At 44.0% G+C, this 24177-nt stretch overlaps 1 protein-coding gene across 1 annotated transcript in view; it reads right to left on the reverse strand.

The window, feature by feature from the left end:
* LOC126419146 (uncharacterized) overlaps positions 1-24177 on the reverse strand; it is a 163966-nt gene that overhangs the window by 129197 nt on the left and 10592 nt on the right. Inside the window, exon 2 of the mRNA XM_050086256.1 lies at positions 2342-2513. Within this exon, the coding sequence (XP_049942213.1) occupies positions 2342-2500 (159 nt within the window). The 5' untranslated portion in view covers positions 2501-2513. The remainder of the gene's footprint in view (positions 1-2341; positions 2514-24177) is intronic.

A 24177-nucleotide genomic window follows, 5' to 3' on the forward strand; every position in this document is an offset into this window, starting at 1 on the left:
GCAACAGTCTTGTGTCAACTAACCAGAGTATCCATCTGTATAACACAAAGAGAAAGGAGGATATACTGCAAGCAGGAAACACACTGTACAATAGCTACCTAATAACATTAAAACAATAAAAGGCAATTCAAAATTTAAAACTGCTGTAGATAAATATTTATTCCAAAAGTGTTGTTATAGTATAGATGAATATCTTGAAACATAAAAATTTGTTCTGTCCATGTTCTGGCTTTTATATGTAAACCTCAACACCTTGATATAGAAGTGTGTCAGCTTTAGTATTTTACTTTCGAAATGGATATTTAAATGTATATGGTACTTTTTAATTTCTATGTTATTTGCTTATATGTTTCTTTCCCTTAATAATGTTAACTCATTCAGAAATATTACGCAATTCTGAATTTCTCGCAAGATATCCACCTATATACTTTTCTGTTTGATGGCATTACACATGTATTATATGAACATTTGTATCATTATAAGATCGCTGTCATAATCATTTTAACCATGTACCATCACATCTCCATATTTGACTTCTCCTATATCATCATGTGCTTCTCTGCATACAATGTGTGATCTACAGGATAAATAAAATTACAAATTACAGATTAGCTACAGGTGCTGGATTCGAACGCATATCGGAAACAAATCAGATCTTCGAGTTACTTATATTCCAATATGGGTATAACGACTTTCTCACGAATACCTTGGTTACTGAATATCACTAGGTGCTAGCTAAAGAGAGCAAAATGGCGATTTTGGAAATGCACATAGACCAAAGTGCCATTATCAGTAGAGTGAAATTAGTAGTGATATACCGTTGGTGTTACTTGCACAGAGAGCTTGACACTGTGGATCGCAGTTTTTCCAACTGATTAGTTTATTAACCAGTTTACCTGAAATCACTCGGCATGGTTGATAGGTGGTTGCAACAGCAATAATAATAGAAATTATGGTATGAGTTTGCGAGGCACGATATTATTGTGAAATCTCTTACTCATAAAATATTTTGACTAATATTTAGTGACTGATTTATGCGATACTAAACTAAACTATGTCCGAACAAGCCTCGGAAGGCCCAACGGTTGTGACCGACCGCCATGACATCCTCTGCTGACAGGAGTCACGGGATGCGGATATGAAGGGGCATGTGGTCAGCACACCGCTCTCCCGGCCGTATGTCAGTTTACGAGACCGGAGCCGCTACTTCTCGATCAAGTAGCTCCTCAATTTGCCCCACAAGGGCTGAGTGCACCGCGCTTGCCAATAGTGCTCGGAGGACCGGACGGTTACCCATCCCACTGCTAGCCCAGCCCGACAGCGCTTAAATTCGGTGATCTGAAGGAAACCGGTGATATCACTTTGACAAGGCCGTTGGCGATCTATGCGACACAGCTATAGGTATTTGTTGTCTCGGGTAATAATCAGAGTGGTAACTTTTCGGAACAGAGTGTAAATATATTGGGGGTAATGAATGGGGAAATTGGGGGGAGGGGGTTCTGGTGGACTCAGTCTATGTGCCTCCAATTCCAATAACTTCGAGCGAAGTCTGATACCACATAGGAACAGCAGTTAATTTGGAAGGTGTGCCGCACGGGATTAGCCGAGCGGTCTCAGGCGCTGCAGTCATGGACTGTGCGGCTGATCCCGGCGGAGGTTCGAGTCCTCCCTCGGGCATGGGTGTGCGTGTTTGTCCTTAGGATAATTTAGGTTAAGTAGTGTGTAAGCTTAGGGACTGATGAGCTTAGCAGTTAAGTCCCATAAGATTTCAGACACATTTGAACATTTTTTTTTTAAGGTGCTTAAAACTTCCATCCAAAAGGCAAGTACAAGATGTTCCCTATGAATAGTGAAATCGGTTGGTTCTTTCGCAAATAAATATTTTGTAGTCCTGTACGGAAGATAAAATGTACCCTAACTTCGTTGTTGTGGTGATGGATCTAGTGGCGCCGGAGTGGCCGTGCGGTACTAGGCGCTACAGTCTGGAGCCGAGCAACCGCTCCGGTGGCAGGTTCGAATCCTGCCTCGGGCATGGATTTGTGTGATGTCCTTAGGTTAGTTAGGTTTAAGTAGTTCTAAGTTCTAGGCGACTGATGACCTCCGAAGTTAAGTCGCATAGTGCTCAGAGCCATTTGAACCATTTTGTATCTAGTGAACTCGGAAAAAATCTTTCGAAGCACCCTATAGATGTTTGTAGTACGTGAAACGAATCATTTTACAGCCATCCCTTAATATGATATTAAGATTCGTCCGATTTCATTGGACTGTCTCTACAAGAACGAGTAAAATTGGTATACGAATGAGTGAAAATGGTGTAGGTGCGCCAAGCGGAGACACGCACCTGTCCTCTGGAGCAGTGGAGGGCTATGGAGGTGTCCCGCAGGTGCCACAGGCGGCAGTCGCACGACAGGTGTCCCTGGCCGGCGGCCAGGCCCGAACCCAGGCTGCTCAGGGCGGCGGCGACAGCCGCCAGCACAACACAAGCAGCTGGCCGGTACATCCCAGCTGTGGCCCTGCAACAACAGACACACACTCTCACGGGGCTGGCAGAAGCGGCCGCTCACTTGCACAAAAGCTGATCACGACATCTAACTGAGAAATAAAAGGAGCCGACTGTCTCAGCAGATGACAACTTGTCTACATCACTCTACGTCCGGCGCTGTCTGCAGTAATGTCTTTAACTTAAAATAGTACTCTCAGTTTTGCTAGACGCATCTTTGCTTTGGAACTGAGTCACTTTTGGCAGTTTGGATAAGGATGTTTGATTCCTCTCTCGTATGATTTGCAAAAACGGTGAGCTCCGTGCCGGTTCTGATGTAACCTATGGTCACAAATTTCGATGATCAGTGCAGATTTATAACTTTGCTTACGTGATTTCCTTTGTTTTCCTGTTTTATCTATAGCTGTACATTGGGCCACTGTGTTACAGTCGCTATATTACACTACTGGCCATTAAAATTGCTACACCAAGAAGAAGTGCAGATGATAAACGAGTATTCATTGGACAAATATGTTATACTAGAACTGACATGTGATTACATTTTCACGCAATTTGGGTGCCTCTTGCCGTAGTAACGGCCTTGATACGCCTGGGCATTGAGTCAAACAGAGATTGGATGGCGTGTACAGGTACAGCTGCCCATGAAGCTTCAACACGATACCACTATTCATCGAGAGTAGTGACTGGCGTATTGTGACGAGCCAGTTGCTCGGCCACCATTGGCCAGATGTTTTCAATTGTTGAGAGAGCTGGAGAATGTGCTGGCCAGGGCAGCACTCGAACATTTCCTGTATTCAGAAAGGCCCATACAGAACCTGCAACACAACTTCTGGATACGGATTATTCTTTCTCCTTACATATTTATCTCCTTCTGGAGTAATTTCGTCCTTACTCTCCTTACCTTCATGTGCGACTTGTCCGCTCATTGATCACATGGTTCATCTTATTGCTCGGAATACAATTTATCCTAACCCATTTTACACACAACATATACAATATACTCTGAATCTATTTTACCTATTTCTATTGTTCCACATTTTTTATTCAATGAGGGGTTTCACGTTTGATACGTGATGAAGCCCTCTCGATTTTCTCGTCCTCAATGTCTGTACTTCAATTACGTTCGGATGAGGGATTCAGCACACACTGTACGGACCATTGTACAGGCTTAGGAACTTCTTGCACATTCCCTTACCTCTGTTTGACAGTTTGTGTGACCGAACCCACACCTTCTGTCCAATGAAGAATTTTATTTTTCTCGTTTTCTTTTAGTACGCCTTTTGCCTCCGGTCTGCCGCACTCTTGATATTTTCCAGCGCGAGATCAACGATCTCCTTGTGTCTTGGTTGTCTTTCCTTTGGCCAAGGTATGACTTCCCGGATTCGATTAGGGGGCTCCTTATTCATTAGCACTAACACTGGTGGCAACATCGTGGAGGCATTTGGCAATTCATTTAAGATCTCCTGAAACACCTTTAGGTGTGTGTTATGTTTCCTATAACAGTACAGCCTGCACAGCCGCCCTAATTCCTTCATTATTCTCTCGGCGGGGTTAGACGACGGGTGGAACAAGGATATAAAATTCGGCTTTATTTTCCTCCGCCTCAACATCCGCAGCCAATGTTTAGATCGTAATCGCAGTCCGTTATCCGGTATCACTCGTTTCACCAGCCCGACCTCGCGCACGAAATCGTTCGCGAATGCCGCCGCCACCGTTTTCCCCGTTGCTTTCCTCAGCGGAATAAAGCAAACGAACTTCGACGTCAATTCCACGGCTACAAGAATGAACGCGTAGCCAGATTTCGTTCGAGTTATTGGCCCGAACAAGTCCACCGCGGCGACCTATCGCAACCTGCTTGGAATGATCGGGTACATCGGTGCAGCAAAAGATGTGGTGGGCGGTTTCGTCCTTTGGCATGGTTTACACACTCTAATTACCCACTGTATCCTCTTTAGCATGTTATTGAAGTAACAGGCCTCTCGTAACTTCTGGAAGCACTTCCGTGCTCCGAAGTGTCCGTAACTTAGGTGTATATACCACACTAGCTTATTTATTAGCTCCTCAGGTATTAGCACCAGCCATCGCGGATCTTCTATGCTCCGTTTCCGGAAGAGGATTCCGTTCTCTATTCGGTAGTACTGCCTAATAGCAGCTTGGGACCTGTCCTTCCACTTCTCTTTCACCTCCTTTAGTATCGGGTCCTTCTCTTGTTCGCACCCGACATTCTTTAGTGACATCGTCACAAAGTTTTCGAACGTGACGTTTTTCGGGTACAGAATACTGAAATTATTCTCGCCCGGGTCACCGTCTATGCCGTGTTTTAGGCCTATCGGAGCCCGAGACAACGCATCTGCTATCAGGTTTTTTTCTCCTGGAATGTATTTAATTGTGAGATCGAACTCCTGTAGATACAGCGCCCAGCGAACTAACCTGCCGTGGGACAACTTTGCCGACATCAGAAATTGTAATGCCCGATGGTCGGTGAACACTTTAATATTTCTCCCATACAGGAAGTACCGAAATTTGCTAAACGCAAAGACGACAGCGAGTCCCTCGAGTTCCGTCACCGAGTAATTTCTCTCTGCTTACGACAGCACTCTACTCGCGAAAGATACGGGCTTCCATGCCAACATATCCTTCTCGCGCCGAGGCCGTTTAACGAGCTATCCGTCATCAGATAAAATTCCCTACTCAAATCTGGATGCGCGAGAATCGGTGCATTCACCAATGCTTTCTTTAACCTCACGAACATTCTGTGCTTGCTCGTCCCAGTACCAGATCGTGTTCTTGCCAGTAAGCGCGCAAAGACGTGGCGTGGACAGCACACTTAGGTTTACAAATTTCTTAAAGAAATTCGCGACCCCTAAGAATCCTCTTAGTTGTCGCTTAGTCGTGGGTCTTGGGAACTCCGCAAATGCCTTGATTTTGTTCGGGTCCGTTTGTATCCCGTCCACCGAAACTATATGTCCCAGGAACTTTATCTTCTGGCGCCCGAACTGCGATTTTTCCAGGTTTACGGTTACTCCTGCCCTTTCGAAGGCGTCTAATAATCGATTTAATACTTCATTATGTTCCTCCCAGGAACGTTCCGAGATTAATACGTCGTCGACGTAGACCGTAATTCTTTCACGCAGGTCTTCCGGAAGGATGCTGTTCAAGCCTCGTATGAACGCCGCCGCCGAAACATTGGTAGCGGTTACCGGAGCATAAAAACGCGGTATACTGCCTACACTCTTGATGCAACACGATTTGCCAGTAACTAGCTCGCAGGTCAATGGAGGATAACACCTTCACTCCATGAAACCGTTGCAATAATTGCTCCAGGCTTTCCGGTCTGTCTGTTTCTGCCTTTATTACCGTATTTACCTGCCGAGAATCCAGCACCAACCTCACCGATCCGTCCCTTTTCGGTACTACTAGGAGTGGTGAGTTGTATGTACTCACAGCGCGTTCTATAACGTCTTGTTCTAACATCTTCACAATCTCCTTCTTGACTTTTTCTTTATGCGCTAGTGGAATCGGGTATGGCCTGACGAAGAACCTTTTATGTTCTCGTATTTGGAATTTGTACTCGAAGTTCCTTATCGCACCCGGTGCGTCTGAGAATATTTTCTCATGGTTCCTCAGAACTTCTAATAATCGTACACGGGCATCCTCTGGCATGTCTCCTACATTGCGCATGCTTTCCTCAATTATTCGTTCGAAGACCTCATCCTTTCCATGCGTGGAGGACGGTAAACTCACGCCATTTACACAGTTTATGAGGATCTCCGGCTCAGGGCGCAATTCCGGATAAGTGAGAATTCGTCGGCAGCTAGTTTCCGCTCCGTCCCGTAGGACCCAATTATTGAACTTTAATTCTACGGGGTTTCCATCTCTGTTCAGAGACACGATGCCTCCACCCAGGTCTACAATTGCCTGGTGAGCGCTCATAAAATCCATCCCGAGAATCATTTCTGTGTTCATTAGGGGCACAATGAAGAAGTTTGCCTCGAACCCTTCGCCCTGTCATTGGAACGTAATCCTAGTCTGCCACTTGACTTCTACACTTTTCCCGTATATCGCTCCCTTCACCTTTGTACCTCGCAACGGCAAAGTCGGCAAAGTTCCCGTCTCCTCGCATTTCTGGAATGCGGCCTCACTAACGATCGAAACCGGGCTTCCCGTGTCGACTATGCAGTCCAGTGAAATTCCGTTCACCGAGATCGCGATTACTGGGCTGACGGCCGAAATCCGGTTATCCGTCTGCTCTTCCAGTAATGTTTCTCTAATGTCGTCCTGACCAATGTACCTTATCTCGCGGTTGTTCGTTATCGGGGGTCGACTAAGGTTGTCTCCCTCGATTGGCACAGGTCATAATGTTTGATTTCCTCCTGGTTCTGGGGCATTCCTCCGTGGATCGGCCGATCTGATTTCTACGTCGTCGGTGATATTTTCCCTTCTCTTTCTCCCTGTGGCCTGTTCGCTTCCTTCACCCCTATTTTGTGGTGAATTCGCGCGATTCCCGTGGTTGTTCCTACCTTTATCCCGGTTATCGTGCCCGTCGTGCCGGCCATTGTGTCCCTGGGCTTTGTAGTAGCCATGCTTGTTACCATTTTTCCAATTCTCCTTGTATGGCTGGCAACTGGTATTCGCATGCTGCGCTACATGTGAGCTTGTGCGCTTCCGCGTTTTACTGCGGCCGCGACTCACTCTCCTATTTCTTCCTACGTCCTCTCCTCCTGCGGTCTGTACCCTTTCCGGTATACATTGTCCTATATCATACTCCAATTCTTGTAGGAGTAATTTAAACGACTCTAACTCGTCCTTACAACGCCCGGCTAATATGATATGGCGAAGCTGCGCTGGAAGCTTCATTATACACAGCCTTATCAATTCGCCCGGACTGTAAGGGTTGTACAAGAATTGGTTATTCTGCAACATGTTTTCAAACAGTCTTGCAGGACTCGCGAAACCGGATTGACTAAGACTCGACAGCATCATTATCTGATGTTTCACCGGATCTTGCGCAGCTCCGGACCAATATGCCGAGAGAAATTCACGCTGAGATTCCTTCACCGTTTTACAATTTCTCGCTATGGCCCTCATCCGTACTGCGAGTTCAGCCTCAAGATGCCCGCACATGAACTCGATTTTATGCTCATCCGGCCAGCTGGACGGAAGACAGAATTGGTACTGTTCCAAGAAAGCCCGTGTGTGGATTCCGTTCACAGAATTTCTAGACTTCGAACTTCCGTACGGAGAGAAAGTGCTTATAATCGAAGCCTTCCACTTCCCTCCGGTATGGGTCTGCGCACGGTTTTAGGTGTCGTTCCCGACACCTCCCTACATTTCTGCGTTCGCTAGCCTCCTCGTAATCATCCTCGTGTCCGGAATCGCGTCCCTCGCTTTCGCACGCGCCCTTGCGCACGTGGTCCTCCCTCTCGTCACCGCGAGTGAGGAGATTTTCCACGTGGACCATGCGTTCACGTATGTCATTGGTAACTATCCGTTGCCGCCTATTGACTTCGCACTGGCCTTCTTGAAATTTCCGCAATGCCTGTATCTCCTCGTTATCCCTCGAGTTCAGAATTGCAGCACCCTCGCCTCCCTCTGATATTGTTAAGTCCGCAACCTTCTCCGCGAGTTTTACTGACTCCTCCTTTACTTTCTTTGTCTCCTCGCTATTTAATGTCTCAACCGTATCTATCTTTTCCTCAAGATCCACAATTGCCCTACTGTTTTCGTGAACCTTTTCTTGCGTTGCTTCTACTGCTTTTACTCGCGCTATTACCTTTTTCTTTTCGGTAATGCATCGTTCCCTTAAAGTTTGGAGCCCCTTTTCTAATTTTTCTCCGCGGGTTTTCATTTCGATCCTAACATTTTTTTTGTTCCTTTTCGAGGGCGTTTAGTTTACTGCCAACCACTTCGAATTTCTCATTGACGTCCTTTCGAACCCCTTCCATTTCGGACATCATGCCCTCTAATTTCGCTTCCTGCCTTTTATTATTTTCTTCTAATCTGGAATTTACTCGGCTTAAGATCGTCCTCGCGTTCTTTTCCATCATTTTGACCAGTTCGGTCATCCACGTGTTACTATTTGTGTCTGCATTGGTCGGCGCATTTTGGCTACTCGTTGCATTCTCTAATTCATCTGCGCTCGCGCTCGGGTCCGAAGTCCCGCTATTGGGTGTGGAATTGGCCTGCTCATTTCCCAAGTTCAACATTGCCGTAGCGCCGCTGAAATCTCGGTAATTCCCGTTGCCTGCCTCGTCTCTCTCCGCGGCTGCCTGATTGAGGATAACTTCCTCCTCACCCGGCCGCTTTTCCCCAGCACCGCTCTTCGAGCGAGCACGTGTCTCCATTCTGGACACTAGGCTTACGTTTCGGGCTAAGTGCCTAAATAACGGCTTCGCTCGCGGAAAACAGACTTCCTACTTTCGCTGCACGAATCGCGACAGATTCTCGTAGCTTAACGTAAGTTAATTTCACACGCAGCCTAGTACATTTATTTAGTCACACGTAGCCTAACACGTTTGAAATTCCCCCAAAATACATGGATAAATACACACAAGAAAATAGCCCCCAAAATCACACAAATAAAATCACAAGCAACGCAGTATATTCAACGCCGTATTCTCATCGCTGGTTCTATTCACAAATAGGAATTGTGAATCCTGTGGAAATTTAATTTGTTAGCACATCCTAGCAATCTCCCAGCATCACAAAGGGTTCCTAAACTGAACGAGATCCTAGGCTAAAAGGGTCGCCATTATGCATGATACTTGCTTTCCGCCCCCTCGGCAGGCATCCTCAATTTTATAAATGGGACCTGTAGTATAGAAGACGCCGGCGGCCATTTGCAGCAACGAGCATCAATACTCAAACTAAGGTTTTATTCGGTGGTTTTGATCAACTTAGAATTAGAATATTATTATAATGAAGTTTTAATACCACCTTACAGAGTTCATTAAATGAAATATTCCCATGAGTGGGACATAGACAGCTGATTAACTGAAATACGCATACCAAATATTCTGTGAAATGATAAGGGAATATGGTGTGGCTGGGAGAAGTCACTGTAACATATTTATATAATACAATCACATTTATTCAATAAACATTACCATCTCAAATATTCCCTCTCACTTATCACGGAATGCTGGCGTGATATAAATAGTATCATATCTAAGTAAACTTAGTTAAACATCCGGCTAACATGTGCCGTGAATCGACAATGACTACCGCCTGCACATTTCTATCATCATTTAGCCACACACACACCACACACACACACACACTAACATTCACTCTATTCATTTAATCTAACAGATAAAAGAGGAAGGTTCCCATACACCAAGTGGGACAACATTGGGTGAGAGCACATGGTTCCAACTGCAACTTTAATTCGGGCAAGTCCCGTCTTCACGTTTAACTAACTCCGCGAGTTTTACTGGATATTATGAAGGAACAATTAAATCACACGCGTGAATTTACGTAGAAGATCCAGCTCGATCACGAAATGTGATTACGTCGAGCTGAAGCTTCTCACCAAGAAATGCACGGGGTCTGCGGACCACGTGTTACCAATCTCTCCACAATCAGTAGTCAATAAACACATTTCAATAAAATACACTTTGCGTATATACTTCACACTCACACTGAAATGCAAATTGAGCAATTCTGAGTATTACTCGGCAATGAGCGCCTGTTCACTCCCAAGTGCAGTGAACACAATTCCCATGAAATTACTTGGCAAAAGAAATCATCTCTCTATCTCTCCTAACCGAGATGATTCTAGGAAATACCATAGTGGCTTTCCTCAGCAGGGAAGCTGCTTCCAAGTTCAAAGTGAACATGGAATTCTAAATCTTCGCTAAGTATCGGAGCGATAGAGCAGAGCGTGCTTACTCACCCAGGCCTTCCCAGCAACAACCCCGATACGGTCTCCCTCGTCCGGGTCCACACATCGTGGCCGCAAGGACTCAGAGATACCGCACACGGTTATTTGCCAACCTAACGAGCGCTAATGACGCGCGTGGAGCTTATGCCTCTCTGGTCCAGTGCAGTCGCGCTCTACTAGATTCGAAGTTGGCTACACTTCCACTATGCCCATAGCACACCCACGTTCGCATTCACACTTTGCAGACAATTACCATATCTAATATTAAAATGATCGTCTATATTTAAATAACCCTATCTTACTAATTATCATCAGGCTCTTCCCTGAGTGTCGGAAGGGCACTCAGGTGTCTTTAGCTGTGGGGTCGAGCCATGTAGGGGCTTACATGGAGCCGTTACAACGTCCCCATCTGTTGACGCAGGGATCGAGACGTGGCTGCACGATCCGTTACAGCCATGCGGATAAGATGCCTGTCATCTTGACTGCTAGAGATACGAGCAGTTGGGATCCAGTACGGCGTTCCGTATTACCCTCCTGAACCCACCGACTCCATATTCTGCTAACAGTCATTGGATCTCGACCAACGCGAACAGCAATGTCGCGATACGATAAACCGCAATCGTGATAGGCTACAATCCGACCTTTACCAAAGACGGAAACGTGATGGTACACGTTTCGCCTCCTTACACGAGGCATCACAACAACGTTTCACTAGGCAACGCCGATCAACTGCTGCTTGTGTATGAGAAATCGGTTGGAAAGTTTCCTCATGTCAGCACGTTGTAGGTGTCACCACCGGCGCCAACCTTGTGTGAATGCTCTGAAAAGGTAATCATTTGCATATCACAGCATCTTCTTCCTGTTGGTTAAATTTCGCGTCTGTAGCACGTCATCTCTATGGTCTAGCAATTTTAATGGCCGGTAGTGTATATTGAGCTGTGGTGAGTGCTTGATAGCATTTTTCATGCTGCTTTTCTCTTAAATTTTTTTGGTGTTGTCTGGCATGTTTGTTGAGATGTGATACGGTGTGACTGAGTGATACACACTTTTACTATTTCATACTGGACGAGGAGTCTTTTGACTCCACTCCAGAGTGTGTTTTGTTTCTATTCCGACATCTTAAATCTAATGCTATTAGCTGTGATACTTCAGTTGCTGCTGCTCTTGTAGCTGTTATGTACGGGGTCCAACAACGTGGTTATCGTCGCCCTTACAATTACGGCATGGAGTGCTACGTAAGATTACATTCGCTTTCTCGCACTCTTCCTCACATTTGCACACACAGTCAGCCTTAACAGTACGAAACTGGAAACGAGTACAGGACAGACTACTAAAACATTTTCGCCAGACTAGCAAAGCCATGGAGGAGCATGTCAAGAGTCGATGGTTGACTGATCACTCGGTTCCATTTAGTAATAATCCCAGATTACGAAACAGGCTATGTACTTTTGTATTAGCGGCCAGAGGATCAATACGTTAATGTTCAACTTTCTTATGAAATAGCTAGTGGAGTACGTGGTACCGCCCAGGTATGCATGTAACCCTTCATTCGATGCCTGCAAAACCCTAAATTTCAACAGCACAATGCATTACCGCATGTTGCAGGTCCTGTACGGGCCTTTCTGGGTACAGACTATGTTCGTCTGCTGCCCTGGCCAGCACATTCTCCAGATCTCTCACCAACTGAATACGTCTGGTCAATGGTGTCCGAGCAACTGGCTCATCACAATACGCCAGTCACTACTCTTGATGAACTGTGGTATCTGGTTAAGCTGCATGGGCAGCTGTACCCGTACACGCCATCCAAGCTCTGTTTGACTCGATGCCCAAGCGTATCTAGTCCGTTATTACAGCCAGAGGTGGTTGTTCTGGGTACTAATTTCTCAGGATCTATGCACCCAAATTGCGTGAAAATGTATTCACATGTCAGTTGTAGTATAATATATTTGTCCAATGAATACCCGTTTATCACCTGCATTTCTTCTTGGTGTAGCAATTTTAATGGCCAGTAGTGTATATGGACAAGAACGTGCTGCCAGCACAGTGTTACGCATTTCTTAAAATTTCTGCATGGTATTGACCATCGAAAGATGTTCCAAATTATTAAAAATACTGCATACCCCAAGGTCTGTGATGATGACGACGATGATGTTTGGTTTGTGGGGCGCTCAACTGCGCGGTCATCAGCGCCCGTATAAATTTCCAACCTTTGCTCAGCCCAATCTCGCCACTTTCATGAATGATGATGAAATGATGAGGATAACAGAAACCCAGTCATCTCGAGGCAGGTGAAAATCCCTGACGCCGCTGGGAATCGAGCCCGGGACCCCGTGCTCGGGAAGCGAGAACGCGACCGGAGACCACGAGCTAAGGACACGAAGGTGTAGCCCACCTTCAAACTTCCGAGTGGGCGCCCTTGACTCCGAGCATTGCTACGCGCTATGACGAAATGGCGCTGTCGGATTGACCGAGTGGCGAAACTGCTGCATGCGTACGCGCTCCCATTAAGAACGATATCCATTGCGAGAGGAACTTCTCGAGAATGTGACTCTCCGAGTTCCCACGTGTACGGTTTCATAAAGACGTATTCATTTGTAATGTGTGGCCGCTGCTCAGTACTTGTCTGTAGGATTATGAACCCATCGTCATTGTAACTGTTGCAAACCTAGGCAATCTAACAGTGGGTAGCACTCACTGATAAATCGTATAACAGCCTTCATTTAATTAATCTGATAATCACTATACACTGTGTGATCAAAAGTAGACGGACACCCCCAAAAACATACCTTTTTCATATTAAGTGAATTGTGCTGCCATCTATTGGCAGGTACTTCATATCAGCAACCGCAGTACCCTTTAGACATCGTGAGAGAGAAGAATGGGGCTCTCCGCTAAACTCAAGGACTTCGAACGTGGTCAGGTGATTGCGTGTCACTTGTGTTATACGTCTGTACGCGGGATTTCCACAGTCCTGAACATCCCTAGGTCCACTATTTCCAATGTGAAACTGAAGTGGTAAATTTTCTAAAATGCAACGACTTATTTGTGAGTTTCCTTCGCATGTAACATACTCGTTGACCTTAGGTTGTTAAACAGTGCTTTATGTTTAATGAGCAGGATATAATTAGGTGATGCACTATTATTAAAAGCACAGTTGCTACTCACCATACAGCGGAGATACTAAGTCACAAACATGCACAACAAAGAGACTGTCAAAGTGTGAGCTTTCGGCTAACAAGGCCTTCGTCTAAAATAGAAAACATACACACACACAGACTCACGCAAACGCAACTCTCTCTCTCTCTCTCTCTCTCTCTCTCTCTCACACACACACACACACACACACACACACACACACATGACTACGGTCTGTGGCTGCTGAAGCCAGACTCTGGCTTGTGTGTGTGTGTGTGTGTGTGTGTGTGTGTGTGTGTGTGTGTGTGTGTGTGTGTTTATCTATTTTCAACGAAGGCCTTGTGAAATAATTTGTAAACTATAGAATTTAAAAATTGCTTCACTAAACTAAGAGCTGACAATTTTCTTTTATTTTCATTCTCCCCACTCAACATGTTCTCATTGAACCTAGCACAACACATGTACTTCTTTCTGATTCCACTATGAGCATCTAGAAATTTCAGGAACTACCTTTAAAAGTAATGAATTTTTTCTTCTATCAGTATTTAGCACTGAAAAAATATACAAAAATTTATTTCTGTGACAAAGGATGCTTTCTGCTTTCACGAAGTGCTTTTAAAGATCTCAGGAATGACCTCTAATGAAAATAAATCGTTTTTCTATTAATATATAACACTGGTGCACGATAAAAAAATTATTTCTGGTACAGAGGAATGTTTATGTAGTATTTATTCTGAAAGAAAGGATTTCAAAACTCTTCCACACTGAATAGATTGAGACTAGCTTTAAAGGTCTTAGCGGAGTGGAAGAATTTATATGAATTCTGAACTGCACAAAGATGCAAATGGAAAGTCATGTAGTTTTGTTGAGCTGTGTTGAAGAAGTCAATGAGAACCTTAAGAAATCGGCACTGTCTAACAGTCCTTGAATGAAATTAATCGTTTTTTGCCAATTGTTTTGTGTATTACATGACTTGCTTTTAAGACGGAAAACAAATGCAAATGCTGTTTTTTGATTGTCTATAGCAGTTGAGAGTAAAGTCAGTGCGCCTGAGAATGTTACCGATATCTCTCATAGATCCCAAAACGATTTGCATTCTGAAACACACTATACAGTCTTGTGTATTAGCCTCTACTTTGTCCACGAGCTGAAACACAATTTAGTTTGGACATAAATTGATTTGAAAATCGAACTTTAATCTTGTCATAGTGGTTCAAAAGCACAAAATCTAGGAAAGGTTATTGATATGAAATTTTGAACCGCAGAAAAACAATTAACCGCTAGAATATGAGTTTCGTCCAGACTAACAGAAAATAACGGGAAAACGAAAAATCTGGGAATATAGAAACAGATTCTACTGTAACTATGCTGTTAACTTGCTACTGCTTGTAGCGTTGTACATCTAAATAAAAGGTGCAGTGTAGAAACCAGCTGCATAATACGGTGAGCAGATGATGTCCTGAAAATATCTAAATCACATAAACGGGAAAAATATTTTGCACCTACTGACAGGAAAACTTGTGTGCATCCCTGTGTGGGTTACCATTTCTTTGGATTTCGAATAAACGAAGTAGAATTTTCAAACCAGTGGGAGCAATTCGTTGAAAGGAAAGGGGCCTGACAATATTGCTTTGTGTACAATTCCTATTGCACAGAGAAATTCGCAACAAAAGCAGACTCATCACCGACAAGTTGAATTTCCCAAATAAACATGCTGCCTAAAAGCTGAAGTTGTTCTCCATTTATTTTCCAGTTTTGTGAAACATCGATTCGAAGTGTTAGACGAGAAAATCGTCAGCAGATTCTTCGCAAAAGTAAGGCAGCCAACCGTCACGTATCGTGCTAGATCGTCCCAGAAATCGTAGTTTTAATCCCGCAGTGGAATAATTACCCAACGAAACAGTCCCGCAAAATGCCCACTGCGTCCCGCCAAATTCATAGTATATGTGCACCAGTCCTTTCTATCTGCGTGTATCGCAACAGCTTTCGAGCGACATATGCTAGTAAAAGGGAAAGAAATAGAGGTAGCACTATTATTCAAGGTCAAAAAGTGTCGCCAGCGGCAAATTGTTTCCTTTCAAATCAGTGCGCTCAAAGGCGCGACATTGTTAACTTAGGTATATATTTGTGTCGCTTCGAAATGCTGCCAACCGTTAAGAAGCAACGTTGTAAATTCACGGAGGACCTGCAAAAATAATTCCCTTTTTCCAGACGAGTTTAACACCATTAGATGCACGATGCAATATATGTTACGGCATACATTCCGTTGCTCACGGGCGGCAAACATGATACACAAAGGGGTTTGACATCCGACAGCCATAGTTAAAAGAGCGCTTACGGCCGCTGGTACGTCTTCTTCACTGACAACATATTTCCTTTTTCACACGGCGGTAAAGAAGCTGATAACGCCGACATAAATTTCAGCGGCGTTTAGTGTGAACGCCAGTAAACGTTAGCATCATACTTAACGACGGCTTAGGCAGAAGAATGGTTGGTGTGGTCTATGCAGCAACCAACTGTACACAACTATTCCAACATCAGCAGATCTGCTAACCGGGGACGGCTAACACACAATGGGGTGACTAAAGTCATCGGACAGCAATATGCACACATACTGATGGAGCTGGTAACCCGTACACAAGGTATAAAGGGGTGATGCATTCACAGAGCTATAATTTGAACTCATGCAATTCACGTGAAACGGTTTCCGACATTATTGTCGCCGAACGGCGGGAGATAACAGGCTTTCAAAGCAGAATCCTAGTTGAGCTAGACGTACGGGAAGCCGGACGGAGTGGCCGAGCGGTTCTAGGCGCTACAGTCTGGAACCGCCCGACCGCTACGGACGCATGTTCGAATCCTGCCTCAGGCATGGATGTGTATGATGTCCTTGATTAGTTAAAATAGTTCTAAGTTGTAGGGGACTGATTACATCAGAAGTTAAGTCCCATACTGTTCAGAGCCATTTGAATCATTTCAACGTACGGGAAATTCCATTTCGGAAATACTTAGAGGTTTCAGTATTCCGAGATTCACAGTGTCAAGATTGTACCGAAAATATCAAAATTCAGGCATTACCTCTCACCACAAACAACGCAGTGCAGGCGGCCTTAAAGGCCTTCCTAAACGAGCGAAAGCAGCGGCGTTTGCCTAGCGTTGTCAGTGCTAACAGACAAGCAACACTGCATGAAATAACCTCAAAAATCAGACGTACGACGAATGTATCCGTTAGGACAGGGCAGGGAAATCTGGCATTAATGGGCTATGTCAGCAGTTGACAGACGCGAGTGCCTTTGCTAACAGCACTACATCGCCGGCAGCGCCTCTCCTCGCCTCGTGACCACATCGGTTGGACCCTAGACTACTGGAAAACCGTGGACTGGTCAGATGAGTCCCGGTTTAAGTTGGTAAGAGCTTATGGCAGGCTTCTAGTGTGGGGCACACTCCACGAAGCCGTGGACCCAAGTTGTCGACAAGATAGTGTGCAACCTGTTGTTGGCTCCATAACGGCGTGAGCTACGTTTGTATCATCTGGTGAAACAGTACCGATCATTGGCTGGAAGTGGTAATGTTCGGCTACTTCGAGACCGTATGCAGCCATTCAAGGACTTTCATGTTCCCAAACGTGTCACTGGGCCACAAAATCGTCCACTGTTGGTTTGAAAAACATCCCGGACAGTTCGAGCGCATGGTTTAGCCACCCAGACCGCCCGACATGAATCCCATCGAACGTTTATGGGATATAATCGAGAGGTCGGTTCGTGCACAAGATCCTGCACCGGCAACACTTTCGCATTCATGGACGGCTACTGAGGCAGGTGCTCAATATTTAAGCAGAGGACTTCCAACTACTCGTATTTTTTGAGTCCACGGCACGTCGAATTGCTGCGCTAAGCTGGATGAAAGGTTGTCCGAGACGATATTAGGAGGTATCTCGTGACTTTTGTCACCACAGTGCATGTATACGAATATTATTCTTACATTTCTGTACATACACAGGTCTTGGAAATGCGTTCGCCAGTGAGATCTTACTTTGTACTGCTAAGAAATGTACTGCTCTATTACAAGTATCTCACTCTAATGACTGGCAGGAGTCGCAGTTTCATTGATACATGTCAAAGCTGCAGTATTTAACGACGTCGTGGAAGTTATGGAAAGAGCCAAATGTAGCTTAAACTAGCTTTACGTAAGTTTCCCACTTGTTTATGGAGCAAGAGCAAATAGACAAACCACTTGGAAATTTATTATATTCCACTGTGTGTATGGAAAAATAAAACTTGTGGAGGGTGGATCAAGTAAAAGAAATTACGAGAAATTTGCTTCTACAATAACTGCTTCCAGTGTCTACATATTCATTCCTCAGTACAACGAATTCGAAACATATGTTTGCATTCAGTTAAATCAAAGTCCTATCTGGAATGGTCTGGGGTAGAGCAGACGTACCAACCGTTTATGGTGCGCATGCCTAGGACGGCTACGTTCATTACTCCACGACTACTCGTTCACGAAACAAGCTACCGCACAAATTAAGTGACCACTGTGCTGTGAAGAGACGGGAGGAGACGAAGAGCAGTACCGAGCAACGATGGTCGGCGGTGATTGGAAAACTTAATGAACGGCTGATAACAAATATCTGCTTGGCAGGCGTCCAGTGCCTACTTCTGTTTGCCACAGACGAAGTTCCAGCCGCAAAAGTATTTTCGTTGAAGTGAACATCGGAAAAATCGCCACTTAACTTCGCCAAACTACGTGAAATGCTCATTGTTAAACTAATATGGGCAATTGTGAGAACTTCCATGAAATTCTAAACCAAAACCCTGAATTAATAAATTAAATGTCACATGTGTCAGAACGTGAATTTAAAAATAAACGAATACTTGAGTAACTTACGCTTTTTTCATAATTTCAGCGCAACCGACACTCAGAATTACTTATCTCCAATCCAAATCGGTATCATCGACAAGCATATCCCGCACTGTCTTTTTCATAAAGTTGGTAATTTTTTGGCAGGAAAGGACATGTAAGCAACGAATTAGTACCGGATGCTGCAACAACTTCATTACAAAGAACACCGAAGCATAAGAAATCAGAATTTGTGCGATTACGAAAAAAGCTGAACAGCCAATGTCGAAATCACCTCACAGAGAAAGCAGATCGAAAACAGTAGAACAGCCAGGACAGATTTCCTTCATCATTATAAACTCAGTAGGAAAAAGACAGTAATAGTTGACACAACATTAAATAAATGCCAGACGAAAAATTACACAGGAATGCGCTCTTACAAGGAGTTTGTTTGGGACACATCAATATTAAAACAAGTTGTAGACATTGTATGAAGCTTGGATTGTTGCTGCTTGCCTTCGAAAATACGCTTTCAAAAATTAGTATTAAGTCTCAAAAGCCCACACGAATTAATACAAATGCTGTGGAAGCAATTGGGAACGTTTATGTGAAGGATATCAAAACAAACGCTTCGGTACATGAAATTTTTATGACGCTGCTGATTCAAGAATTACAGTTCAGTAAAGCTTGACCGAAAGTTAGGGATGTCATTAATGTGTGGGAATACACTCCACACATGTAAAGATAAACATGCAAATAGTGCTCTAGTATGTGTAAGGGGCGTTCAAAAAGAAACGAGAAAGAGGCATAATTACAGAAACCATTACCTGTATGTTAGAAGTATTGACCCTGGCTGTTGAGACACTTGTTCCACTGTGACACAAGCGGTGAATGGCTGTCTCATAAAATTCCCAGCGCTGCGATGTTAACCAGTTCAGCACGTACAGCTGGACGTTGTCGTGAGGGGTGAATCGTTTGCCCCTCAGAGCCTTTTTAAGGGGACCGAAAATGGTGTAATCACCGTGAGAGAGGTCCGGACTGTAGGGAGGGTAGCCGAGAATCAAAACGACCAGGCAATCTCACCCGTGAGGTCGTTCTGCTCCACGACAATGAAAAGCCTCATACGGCCAACACAGTCGCGCCACTCCTGCAGAAATTCCAATGTGAGGTTCTCGGCCACCCTCCATACATTCCGGACCTCTCTCCATGTGATTACGCCATTTTCGGTCACCTTAAAAAATCTATGAGGGGCAAACGATTCACCCCTCACGACAACGTCCAGATGTACGTGCAGAACTGGTTAACATTGCAGCCCCAGGAATTTTATGAGACAGCCATTCACCGCCCTGTGTCACAGTGGGACAAGTGTCTCAACAGCCAGGGTCAATACTTCTAACATACAGGTACCGGTTTCTGAAATTATGCCTCCGCCTCGTTTCTTTTTGAACGCCCCTTGTATGATCGTTTCTCTGCCGCATACATGGATTCATCTTGTAGTGTGTAAGAGTTCCAACCTACGTCCTTGTTACATTGTGATTTAGGTAGTCAGCCAACTAAAGTAAACCGGAATAGGAGTTCCTACGTACGCTTCTTGTTGCAGCCAGCGCAATACAAATATCTGGAAATCTCTAGGAATTAGGAGAACAAAAAATACCGGATCCATCTGATTGGGCATTTTCAACAGCCATTCATCCAAAAAATTGCGTAAGAAATTACTGTTATTACGAAATTTATGTACCTTACGATGACGGCACGATCTACTACTATAAATTGTATTGACTAACTTATCAACAATATAACTACTCAGAATCCACTGAATTGAAAGTTTTGCCGCAAGTTATGTCCCACTGCACTGGATGTGACGTCAGTTTAACAAATGAACGTAAGATTTGTTCTGCAGTCTTTCATTTACTCAGCAACCAAAGGCGTAAAATTCTTCAGGGAAATCAAAGCGGTAGGATTCGGAAGTTGTTAGTTAACAAAATCATTCACAAGGTGTGTCAGCAACTTAGTGGACGCACGTAACTGATCTTTCCCTGACAACGCAATGCATGAAAATGTAGATTCACAAGCTACTAATGAAATCTTGATACATTCTCGCTAATAAATAGCACCATTGCTTCATAAGAACTCCCCAGTCCTTAAAACTAACTATTCAAAGTGTCTTAAGAATACCTCATTCCTTTTGGGAAGGAGGTTTCAATTGTGTCATGACAAAGATTTTGAATTCGATTTCACCATCGTAAGTTGCGATGATCTCTCAGTAACAGACTTCTGTAGTTTGCCCTTATGTCTTTAGATCTGTCGTTGTTTTCCAGTGAGGGACTTCCCTCAAGGTGAATATAAATGTTCCTTGACATCAAATGGAAGCCGTGTCTACAATAGTGAGATAGTTCGAGCAAAGTAACAGAAAAGGCCTTTTGGGGCTGAAAAATACAATTAATCAACCGCTACGCGTTTCACATATCTACACATTAGTTCAGTGGGACTCAGAACAGGCCCACTGGCAACCCATTTACGCTGGATTAGTTAAGAAATTCCAGGAATGGTAATTATTTTGACAGAAGAAATGTTGTTGTTGTTGTGGTCTTCAGTCCTGAGACTGGTTCGATGCAGCTCTCCATGCTACTCTATCCTGTGCAAGCTTTTTCAACTCCCAGTACCTACTGCAACCAACATCCTTCTGAATCTGCTTAGTGTATTCATCTCTTGGTCTCCCTCTACGATTTTTACCCTCCACGCTGCCCTCCAATACTAAATTGGTGATCCCTTGATGCCTCAGAACATGTCCCACCAACCGATCCCTTCTTCTGGTCAAGTTGTGCCACAAACTTCTCTTCTCCCCAATCCTATTCAATACTTCCTCATTAGTTATGTGATCTACCCATCTAATCTTCAGCATTCTTCTCTAGCACCACATTTCGAAAGCTTCTATTCTCTTCTTGTCCAAACTATTTATCGTCCATGTTTCACTTCCATACATGGCTACACTCCATACGAATACTTTCAGAAATGACTTCCTGACACTTAAATCAATACTGGATGTTAACAAATTTCTCTTCTTCAGAAACGCTTTCCTTGCCATTGCCAGTCTACATTTTATATCCTCTCTACTTCGACCATCATCAGTTATTTTGCTCCCCAAATAGCAAAACTCCTTTACTACTTTAAGTGCCTCATTTCCTAATCTAATTCCCTCAGCATCACCCGACTTAATTAGACTACATTCCATTATCCTTGTTTTGCTTTTGTTGATGTTCATCTTATATCCTCCTTTCAAGACACTGTCCATTCCATTCAACTGCTCTTCCAAGTCCTTTGCTGTCTCTGACAGAATTACAATGTCATCGGCGAACCTCAAAGTTTTCATTTCTTCTCCATGAATTTTAATACCTACTCCGAATTTTTCTTTTGTTTCCTTTACTGCTTGCTCAATATACAGATTGAACAACATCGGGGAGACGCTACAACCCTGTCTTACTCCCTTCCCAACCACTGCTTCCCTTTCATGTCCCTCGACTCTTATAACTGCCATCTGGTTTCTGTACAAATTGTAAATAGCCTTTCGCTCCCTGTATTTTACCCCTGCCACCTTTAGAATTTGAAAGAGAGTATTCCAGTCAACATTGTCAAAAGCTTTCTCTAAGTTTACAAATGCTAGAAACGTAGGTTTGCCTTTCCTTAATCTTTCTTCTAAGATAAGTCGTAAGGTCAGTATTGCCTCACGTGTTCCAGTGTTTCTACGGAATCCAAACTGATCTTCCCCGAGGTTGGCTTCTACTAGTTTTTCCATTCGTCTGTAAAGAATTCGTGTTAGTATTTTGCAGCTGTGACTTATTAAGCTGATAGTTCGGTAATTTTCACATCTGTCAACACCTGCTTTCTTTGGGATTGGAATTATTATATTCTTCTTGAAGTCTGAGGGTATTTCGCCTGTTTCATACGTCTTGCTCACAAGATGGTAGAGTTTTGTCAGGACTGGCTCTCACACGGCCGTCAGTAGTTCCAATGTAATATTGTCTACTGCGGGGGCCTTGTTTCGACTCAGGTCTTTCAGTGCTCTGTCAAACTCTTCACGCAGTATCGTATCTCCCATTTCATCTTCATCTACATCCTCTTCCATTTCCATAATATTGTCCTCAAGTACATCGCCCTTGTATAGACCCTCTATATACTCCTTCCACCTTTCTGCTTTCCCTTCTTTGCTTAGAACTGGGATTCCATCTGAGCTCTTGATATTCATACAAGTCGTTCTCTGATCTCCAAAGGTCTCTTTAATTTTCCTGTAGGCGGTATCTATCTTACCCCTAGTGAGATAGGCCTCTACATCCTTACATTTGTCCTCTAGCCATCCCTGCTTAGCCATTTTGCACTTCCTGTCGATCTCATTTTTGAGACGTTTGTATTCCTTTTTGCCTGTTTCACTTACTGCATTTTTATATTTTCTCCTTTCATCAATTAAATTCAATATTTCTTCTGTTACCCAAGGATTTCTACTAGCCCTCGTCTTTTTACCTACTTGATCCTCTGCTGCCTTCACTATTTCATCCCTCAAAGCTACCCATTCTTCTTCTACTGTATTTATTTCCCCCATTCCTGTCAATTGTTCCCTTATGCTCTCCCTGAATCTCTGTACAACCTCTGGTTCTTTCAGTGTATCCAGGTCCCATCTCCTTAAATTCCCACCTTTTTGCAGTTTCTTCAGTTTTAATCTACAGGTCATAACCAATAGATTGTGGTCAGAGTCCACATCTGCCCCTGGAAATGTCTTACAATTTAAAACCTGGTTCCTAAATCTCTGTCTTACCATTATATAATCTATCTGATACCTTTTAGTATCTCCAGGGTTCTTCCATGTATACAACCTTCTTTCATGATTCTTAAACCAAGTGTTAGTTATGATCATGTTGCGCTCTGTGAAAAATTCAACCAGGCGGCTTCCTCTTTCATTTCTGTCCCCCAATCCATATTGACCTACTATGTTTCCTTCTCTCCCTTTTCCTACACTCGAATTCCAGTCACCCATGACTATTAAATTTTCGTCTCCCTTCACAATCTGAATAATTTCTTTTATTTCATCATACATTTCTTCAATTTCTTCGTCATCTGCAGAGCTAGTTGGCATATAAACTTGTACTACTGTAGTAGGCGTGGGCTTCGTATCTATCTTGGCCACAATAATGCGTTCACTCTGCTGTTTGTAGTAGCTTACCCGCATTCCTATTTTCCTATTCATTATTAAACCTACTCCTGCATTACCCCTATTTGATTTTGTGTTTATAACCCTGTAGTCGCCTGACCAGAAGTCTTGTTCCTCCTGCCACCGAACTTCACTAATTCCCACTATATCTAACTTTAACCTATCCATTTCCCTTTTTAAATTTTCTAACCTATCTGCCCGATTAAGGGATCTGACATTCCACGCTCCGATCCGTAGAACGCCAGTTTTCTTTCTCCTGATAACGACATCCTCTTGAGTAGTCCCCGCCCAGAGATCCGAATGGGGGACTATTTTACCTCCGGAATATTTTACCCAAGAGGACGCGATCATCATGTAATCATACAGTAAAGCTGCATGCCCTCGGGAAAAATTACGGCTGTAGTTTCCCCTTGCTTTCAGCCGTTCGCAGTACCAGCACAGCAAGGCCGTTTTGGTTATTGTTACAAGGCCAGATCAGTCAATCATCCAGACTGTTGCCCTTGCAACTACTGAAAAAGCTGCTGCCCCTCTTCAGGAACCACACGTTTGTCTGGCCTCTCAACAGATACCCCTCCGTTATGGTTGCACCTACGGTACGGCTATCTGCATCGCTGAGGC

Source organism: Schistocerca serialis, chromosome 9 (assembly GCF_023864345.2).
Source record: "Schistocerca serialis cubense isolate TAMUIC-IGC-003099 chromosome 9, iqSchSeri2.2, whole genome shotgun sequence".
Taxonomy (NCBI): Eukaryota; Metazoa; Arthropoda; class Insecta; order Orthoptera; family Acrididae; genus Schistocerca; species Schistocerca serialis.